The sequence below is a fragment of the Athene noctua genome, chromosome 30, assembly GCF_965140245.1.
Source record: "Athene noctua chromosome 30, bAthNoc1.hap1.1, whole genome shotgun sequence".
Taxonomy (NCBI): domain Eukaryota; kingdom Metazoa; phylum Chordata; class Aves; order Strigiformes; family Strigidae; genus Athene; species Athene noctua.
This window is the reverse complement of record NC_134066.1, coordinates 714,579-723,198: the sequence shown is the minus strand read 5'-3', so window position 1 is coordinate 723,198 and position 8,620 is coordinate 714,579. Positions and strand designations below refer to the sequence as shown.

Genomic DNA, 8,620 nt, shown 5'->3' with positions numbered 1-8,620 from the left:
CCACCCCATCTACATGGAGAGCCCCGCTGACAGCGTGTCCCCATCAGCAGCTCCTGAGGGCACAAGTGGGGCGCAGCCACCGGGGTTCAAATGCAGCTTTTAATGGTGTGCACCCCCCCCCCCCGCCTCACCACCACCCCCCCTCGCAGCCTCCTCGTGGTACTAAACCCCACGGCCCTGGGGGGAAGCTGCGACCCACGGGGGAACGTCTCCTCGTTGTCACCCGTGGGGCTGGGGACTGGGGGGGGGAATGGGGACGACCCCGAGTGGGTGGGGGCGACCTGGGGCAGGGGTGTGCAGCCCCCCCAGGCTGGGGGAGATGATTATTGCTGGTACTGGGGGGGTGGGATGGGGGGGGACACACCTTGTTTTTGGTGAGGGAGAACCTGGTGCTAAACTAACCCTGAGCAGATCTGGCCCTGGGGCCACGACCCCCCCCTCAAGCCTGAGGTAGCAGGGAGGGTCACGGGACCCCCGGTGCAGGGCACGTCCCCCAGCACCAATCCTGTCCCCCAGCGTGGGGGTTTCCTGAGCGGGGGGTGTGTGTGTGTGAAAGCACCATGGACCATCCCCCCCATATGGAAAATGGCTTCAGAAGTGCTTTGTCTGGGGAGGGGGCTCTCACACTCTGCCGGGGGGACAACCCAGGCGATCGGGAGGAGCCCGCAGCCAAGGTGTGCTGGGGGTGCCTGTGGCCTTCAGCGGTGGGGAGGGGGCTGTGACCACCCCCAATCCATAGGTGGGTGCTGGGGTGCCCCCACCCCAGCACTGTCACGTCAGCAGCTTCCTCCAGCGGTTCTTGACAGGGCGGCCAGGCCACGGGCATGGAGGCACAGCCTGGTCTGCCTGGGGAGGGGGCAGATGATTGAGAAGGTCAGGGCGGACACCCACGTCTCCCCCAGCACTGCCCCAGTCTCCCTTCCCTTTTTGCCCGCGCCCCCCCCCCCCCTCCAATGTCCTTTTCCCCACTTACAGCAGCACGGGCCCCCGGGTCAGCGCTGACCCCCCTCCGCTGCAGCGTCTCCAGGTGGGCGCTGGGCCGGGGGGTGCTGCAAGGAGCAGGGGGTCAGGCTGGGGAAGGGGGGGGGGGACAGGGCAGGGGAAGGGGGGGACACACGACAGAGGAAGGGGGGTGGGGGGAGCAGGGCAGGGCTCCCCGGGTGCCCCGCGCTCACCTCGCTCTCCTCCTCCAGCCCCGGCAGGATCGGCGCGGATGCGGGGAGCTCCCCTGTACGAGGGGAGGGGTCAGCACGGGGGTCCCCAGCACCCCACTGTCTCCCAGTGCACCCAGTGTCTCCCTACAGCTCCCAGAGTCCTGCCTTCCCCCTAGCACCTCCCAGTGCCCTCCCAGTTGCTCTCCCCAGGGGACCTCGATATCCCCAGCAGGCCACAGTGTCTCCCCCACTATACACACACCCCCCCCGCCCCCCCAAGCACACACTCCCACTGCCCCCCAGTATACACACAAGTGCCCCCCAATGCCTCCCAGTATATCCCCACTGGCTTAAGTGAGTCTATATCCAACCCAGTGGCTCCCAGTATCCTCCCAGCAAGATCCAGTATTGCTCAACGGATCCCAGTAGATCCCAGTACCTTGATCGCCTCCGCTCTGGGCTGCTGCTCAGCGGCCAAGATGTCCCCATTGCAGCGCCAGGCGGGGTGGGGGGCCGGGGGGGCCGCAGGGGGAAGCCCTTTCTCAACCCTCTCACCCCCCTGCCTGTCGAAGTGCCGCCGAGCACCCCAGCCCCCCCGGGGAGCCCCACGCCGGGGGCTCCTGGTGCTGGGGGGCCCACGGGCGGACGGCGTCTCCCTGCTGAGCCCCTCGGTCCGCTGTCGGCCCCGCTTGAGGGGGGGCCGTGAGGTGGGACACCCCCGGGCACCCCCACTGGGTCTGGAGCTGCCTGGCTTGGCCTGACAGGGCACGGGAGTGTCCTCGGGGAGGCCGGGGGGCGTGGGGGGGGTGGGGGAGTCTCCAGCACCGGGACCCAACGCTGTCGCCGACTTCTCAGGGGAAGCGAAGGTGGGGCTCAGCTGTTGGGGGGCAGTGAGTATCAGTAGACCCCCCCCACATGTCCCCCACATCCCTCTTTGTCCCAAAGAGCCCCCCACCTCCTTCCTGCCCTGCGTGTCCCGCACCCTCCCTGCACCCCCATCTGCTTGTTCCCTTTGTGTCTCCCCAGCACTACCAGGGCCCCCAGGTCACACCAACACCACAGGATCATCCGCGTTGGAAAAGCCCTTGCAGCTCCTCCAGCCCGAAAATGACCCTCCCCCTGACCCCCCCCAGCTCCCCCAGACCCCTCAGCGCTGGCTCAGCCCGACTCTTCAACCCCCCCAGGGATCCCGGGGACTCCCCCCTGCCCCGGGCAGCCCATTCCAACGCCCAACAGCCCCTTCTGCACAGAAATCCTTCCTCAGAGCCAGCCTGACCCTGCCCTGGGCAGCTTGAGGCCATTCCCTCGGGGCCTGGCGCTGGGGCCTTGGCTCCAGAGACTCACCCCCCCTCTCTGCCCCCTCCTGGCAGGGAGTTGCAGAGGGCCAGGAGGTCTCCCCTCAGCCTCCTCTTCTCCAGACTGAACCCCCCCAGTTCCCCCAGCCGCTCCCCAGCAGACCTGTGCTCCAGACCCTGCCCCAGCTCCGTTGCCCTTCTCTGGCCACGCTCGAGTCATTCAATGGCCTTTTTGGGGTGAGGGGCCCAGAACTGAACCCCCTCAGCGAGGGGCGGCCTCCCCAGTGCCCAGCCCAGGGCTCAGATCCCTTCCCTGTCCCTGTGGCCACGCCAGGGCTGGTACAAGCCAGGGTGCCATTGCCCTCCTTGGCCCCCTGGGCACACTGCTGGCTCCTGTTCAGCCGGCAAACACCCTCAGCACTTCAAAGTCCCCCGTTCCCCCAACACCCCCAAATCCCTCCATTACCCCCTCTGACCACCCTAGGCCTCCCCCCATCCTTTCCCGTGTCCTCCCATGGCTTCCACAAACACCTCCTGGCCCCATCACCCCCACACGTACCCCCCCCAAAATCCCGGGGCGCCAGCAGCTCACCCGCAGGCTCTGGAGGCTGCCAGGGCCCGGGGGGGAGCCCTGGCTCGGGCCCAGGGGGGGCGGCGGGGGGGGCAGCAGCGGCCGATCATGGAGCAGGGGGCTCAGCGCCAGCAGGTTGCCTGGGGCAGATGAGGAAGAAGCAGGGTGTCATCCCAGGTCTGGGGGGGCACCCCCTGCACCCCAGCAGGCAGCAGGTCACACCCCCAGGCACCCAGCACCCCCCCTCCCATCCAAGCAGCCCCTTCGCCAACCCCCAGGGGTGCTCCCAGGGTGCCCAGGCCTCTGGCCCCACTCACCCAGCAGCGTGGCTCTGAGCAGGGAGCTGCCCGGGGGCAGGGGGGGGGGGCAGCAGGTTGAGGCATTCTGGGGTGCCCGTGGGGCTGTCGGGGGCCCAGCCCTCCCTGCATGGAGCCTCAGTAGTTTGGGGAGGGCGCGGGGGGTGCCAGTCAAGGTAGGTGCCACAGAGGGGCTGGCAAAGCTGGACTGCCGGCAAGAGGGGCAAGTTGGGGGCACCCTCAAGACATGGGGCAGAGACACCCCCAGGCCTTGCTGCCGGGGCAAAACCAACCCATTCTCCTCCTCATCCTCCCGTGCCTGGGGGGGGCAAGCACCCCCCTCCCCGAGGCAAAGACTCTGCTCTCCTGGGGGCACATAAATACCCCCACCTTCCTCCCCAAGGGCAGCTACTCTTCCTCTACCCCCATCTGGGTGCTAAAACCTTCCACCACTCTCTTCCCCGGGGCAAAGACCCTCCCTTGCCCCCACCCCAGGGACAGATTTCCCCCCTGACAGCACCTTGGGGATGATGTCCCTCTTCCCCAAGGTGAAACACACACCTGACAGCACACATCTTGGGGGGGGGCAGGGGAAACCCCCCCCAGGCACCATCACCCTTTCTCCTAGAAGGGGGAAACTCTCCTCCTCACCCTCCTCCCTGCAAAGGGCAAATAATCACCCCTCCCATCACTCTCCTCCCTACCCTGGGGCAACCAACCCCCCCTGTTGCAAAGGAGCAAAAGGGCTGGTCTCACCGGGGGGGGGGGGGGGGGGGGGCGGGCAGCAGGGGCAGGCTCGGGATGGGGGTGCCCAGCCCAGTGGCCAGCAGCGTGGGGTGGAGGGCAAGCAAGGCAGCGCTTCGCAGGGGCCAGGCGGGCAGCACCGCGCAGCCCTTGGGAACAGGCACCTCAGGGCCCCTCTCCCCTGGCCCGGGGCGCGGGGGGGGCAGCAGCGTGGAGAGCAGGGTCCCTGGCAAGGGCAGCTACAGGGCGGGCAGGGGGATGCCGAGGGGCAGCAGGAGCAGGGAGGGCAGGCCGGGCCCCTCTGGGTGCCCCCCGCAGGCTGGTGTGGGCTGGCCCACGGCTACTGAGAAGGGCAATATGCCCAGGAGGAGGCCCGCTGGCAGGGAGTCCCCCAGTGCCTGCTCCTGGCCCACAGCGGCTACCAGCTTGGTTGCAGGGGGCAGCAGGAAGCCCAGTGCCCCCCCAGCACCCCCCTCCCCATCAGTGGCAGCCCCTGGGGCCACAGCACCTTCGGGGACACACGGAGAGGCTGCAGCACCTGCAGGGGACGGGTTAGAGCACGGGGGCCACGTCTGCTGCATCCCACCACATCGTGCCAGATACCCACAGCTACATCCCGCCCCCCCCTCTCCAAGCACCCACGGCTGGGTCGTGCTGGGTCCCACCACGTCCCCACGGCCACATCCCCCCATCCCCAGCACCAACCTACAGCCACAACCCCCCCCCCAAGAGTCACAACCGCATCCTGCCAGGTCCCACCACCCACAGCCACATCCCACCACCGCCGCTGCCACCCCAGGGCAAGATCCATCCCCAGGGACATCGAGGGACATCGAGGGACATCTGCCCCAGCCCGGCTCCCCACAGGCGCTGCCCCACATACCTGGCCCGTCGTTATGGCCAGAGGCTTCCGACTGCGGGGAGGTCCCTGAGGTGGGTTCGGAAGATGCCGCCAGCTGCCCGAAGAGGCCCAGGAGCTGCCCGCCGAAGTCCCGGCTGGCTGGCAGGAGCCCGGTGCCAGGGCAGGGCGAGCCGTCGGTGGCAGGCAGGAGGGGGACTGAGGGGAGGCTGGGCCCCCCCTGGCCTCCCTCCCCACTGGAACAACCCAGCAGGCTCAGCAGGGCTGCGAGAGGCTGCTGGGTCACTGCGGGGTGCAGCCCTTCAGGCTTGGGGGACACCCTGTGCGCTGCCAGGTCCTGGGGGTCAGGGGGCCACCGGGCCCCCCTGCCCGGAGCCCGCTCACCCACGAGAGAGAGCAGAGAGCTGGGAGGGAGCGGGCAGGGGGGTAAAGTGCTCAGGGCCGGCGCGGGGTCGGGGCTGCTCAGCTGGGCCTTGGCAGCCAAGCTCAGCAGGCTGCTGGCGGGGAAGGGGGTGCTGGCTGGCGGTAGCCCCAAAAAGCCCCCACCCTCAGGGACAGCGTCTAAGGGCACTGGTGGGTTATTGCTGCTTTGGTGGGTTAAGGCATCGCTGACAGGAGAATCGACCCCGCCGGCCTGGGGGGCGCTGGCTGGCAGACACGGTCCCGGCCCCGCCAGCTCTGGGTTTTCTCCAGTCCCCCCCTGCGAGGGGGTTGCCCAGTTGCCAGACCTGCCCGTAGGGCGCTGGCACCGGCTGCCTGAGGTCAGGGGGACCCCAGGGGATCTGGGGGGGGTTGCCACATCTGGTGCGGGGGGTAAGCGGAGGCCAAAGCGAGGGCTGGCAGGTGGCTGGGGCTTGGGGCTGCTGTTGGCCCCAGGGATGATGTCGTGGGGTTGAAGAAAGGGTGAGGCGATGAGCAAAGTCCCCAGGGGGGGAGATGTGGCCTCCAGGTTCTTCGTCCCCAGTGGGACCCCGTGGAAGCCGCTGACAGTGCTGGGCGGGGGGACGCCAGTGCTGGGGACCACGGCCAGGTGCCCCCCGGCTGAGAACCACGGGGTCAGGTCAGGACCTGCGGGGAACCACGGGGACACGGGGGTCAAGTGGGCACCAGCAGTCTGGACACCCCTATCCCTAAATTAGGATGGATTGGGAAGGCGAGGTGGGGGGGGGGACAGGGACAGAAAAGATCGGGGGGGGCAGGATGTGACAGAGAAGACAAGAGGAGCTCTAGGAAATAAGAGGAAACCAGGAGGGTGCTGAGGGGACTGGGATGGGTGGAGAGAAGCCAGGAGGTACAAGGGAGGGTTTGGGACCAGACAGGAACAACTGCGAGACGTTTGGGGTGACAGGGACAAGCGGGACAACGGGAACTGGGGGGAGGATGGGCCAGGTGACCCCAGTACCTGTGCCTGGGTGGCAGGGCCCCAGGGTGCCCCCCACACTGCGGTACAGCGTGGCCATGGCCGCTGTTTTCCGGCGGTGATTGCAGAGTTTGGTCATGTCCTGCTGGCCCGGGGCCCCCCGCCCAGGCACGGCTGCCCTGGGGTCAAAGTTAAACACCTGGAGGGACAGGACAGGCTGAGGGTGGCAACCGGCCACCCCCCAGGGACTCCCAAAGCCATCCGGCAACTGCCCTACCCCCCCCCCCCCCGCACCTTGTGCATGTTGAGGGGACACTCGAGGCCACACTTGCAGGTTCCATCGGCCAGGAGGTAGGCGCAGGTCTGCTCCAGCGAGGTCAGCGCGGTGCCACTGGGGCTGGGGGGGCACAGGGGGTGTGTGGGGGCCAGGGAGGGGGTTGGAGGGGATCCAGCGAGGTCAGAGCAGTGCCACTGGGGCTGGGGGGGCACAGGGGGTGAGTGGGGGCCAGGGAGGGGGTTGGGGGGGATCCAGCGAGGTCAGTGTGGGGCTGCTGGGGCTGGGGGGGCACAGGGGGTGAGTGGGGGCCAGGGAGGGGGTTGGGGGGGATCCAGCGAGGTCAGTGTGGTGCTGCTGGGGCTGGGGGGGCTGAGGGGGTGAGTGGGGACCAGAGAGGGGATTGGGGAGGGGGATCAGGGGCTGCTCCTACCTGATGTAGCAGACGGAGCCTTCCTCCACCTTGCGCTCCCAGCCCACGGGCACGGGCCCGGCCGCGGGGCACACGGGGTGCTCTATGCTGGCGCCGTCATCGCCGCTGCTCATTGTGCCCCCTCGACTCTGGAACGCCTGCGGTGGGCACTGCCGGGGGGGTCACACCGCGAGCCGGGGGGGCCAAGCAAGCAGATGGGGCAACAGGACTTGGCAGGAGCCCCGGGAAGGACTGGGAGGGCACCCAGGGGTGTTCAGAGCCTCGGGGGTGCCGGAAGGCCACAGAGCAGGAGGTGGAGGGGTGGAGCATGAGTGGGGGCAGCAGCTGTCCCCCCCCTTTGTCAGCCTCCCCCCGTCCCACTAATCCCAGCGTCTGGGGCAGGAGGGGAGAACAGTGACCTATAAATCACCGTTGAGGAACAGCAGCTAAAAGGCAAACAGCTGCTGCTGGCCCTAATCCCTGGCGGGGGGGGACGCTGGGGGCACCAGCATGGGTGAGGGGGTGCAGGATGGGGGGGGGGGGGGGGGCACTGCTCACCTGCGTATCCCTGCGAACATCTCGGGGTGAAGCCTGTGGCCGAGGGGCTGCAGTGTCTGCGGTCGGTGCCCCCGAGCTGCCCGGAGGGTCTCTGCGGGCAGAGAGACTCAGAGCAGGTTCTGGGGAGGGGGCAGCACCCACAGAGCGCCCTACAGCTAGGGGGGGGGACACAGCACCCATATAGGGCCCTACAGCTGGAGGAGGGGGCACACGGCACCCACAGAGCGCCCTATAGATGGGGGGGGACACACAGAGCACCCACAGAGTGCCCTATAGATGGGGGACACACACAGAGCACCCACAGAGCGCCCTACAGATGGGGGGGGGGGGGGGGGGGGGCACCACCCAAGCATCGACACCCCCCCCCCCCGGTCCCCTCGGGGTTCTGCCCCCACGCCGGTACCCCCAGGCTGGGCCTTTGCTCCTTGCAGGGACACACAGGAGCCCCCCTCCAGCTCCACCCTCCCCCCCCAACGGGAGCACTTCAGGGAGGGGACGGGCGCAGCAGCGTCACCGCACCCCCAAAAACTTTGGGGGGGTGTCAGGGGGTCAAGCTCCCTCCACGCTGCAAGATGGGGGTCACACTCCCCCCGAGCAGGTGCTGGGGGGGGGAGCACGGAAAGGGGGTCCCATGCCTCTGCGGTGGGGCCTGGGACGGGCCCTCACAGCAGCCGGGGGGGGTGGGCGGGGGCAGATCCTCCCGTGGCCTCACCCACCCCCGGTGGGCGGGCACCGCCAGAGCGGCCCATGGCGGGGGGGCGGGCAGGGGGCTGGACACCCCCACGGGGGCGAGGAGGGAACCGGAAGCCCCGGCCCGCACCCCCGTCCCCGCCACCCACCTGCGTTCATGGCGCCGGCACCGGGTCCGGGGTCCCGGGTCGGTGCCCGGAAGCGGCGGGGCCGCGCGCGCACTGCGCCTGCGCCCGGCGGCGCGGGGCCCGCTCCCGGCGTGCCTTGCGCGCGGGGCCCGGGGGGGGGCACCGTAGCTCTGGCCCGGGGGGTGGGGGGGCTCCGAGCGGGGCCGGAGGCCGCACCGGGTCCTCCGGGCCGCCCTCCCTGGGGCTGTAGGAGGCCGGTGCCGCTCGCCCCGCCCCGCC

At 69.4% G+C, this 8,620-nt stretch overlaps 1 protein-coding gene across 1 annotated transcript; it reads right to left on the bottom strand.

Moving 5' to 3' along the window:
* Positions 1-100: 100 nt before the first annotated feature.
* Positions 101-8,601, bottom strand: MBD6 (methyl-CpG binding domain protein 6). Its single transcript, XM_074929738.1, has 11 exons — positions 8,363-8,601; positions 7,524-7,614; positions 6,987-7,135; positions 6,574-6,676; positions 6,322-6,478; positions 4,944-5,987; positions 3,042-3,160; positions 1,594-2,031; positions 1,176-1,228; positions 974-1,049; positions 101-846 (listed from the first exon to the last, which is right to left on the bottom strand). Exons 3-11 carry the CDS (start codon positions 7,097-7,099, stop codon positions 772-774), a joined length of 2,178 nt encoding a protein of 725 aa, XP_074785839.1. The 5' UTR covers positions 7,100-7,135; positions 7,524-7,614; positions 8,363-8,601; the 3' UTR covers positions 101-771.
* Between the last annotated feature and the right edge of the window lie 19 nt (positions 8,602-8,620).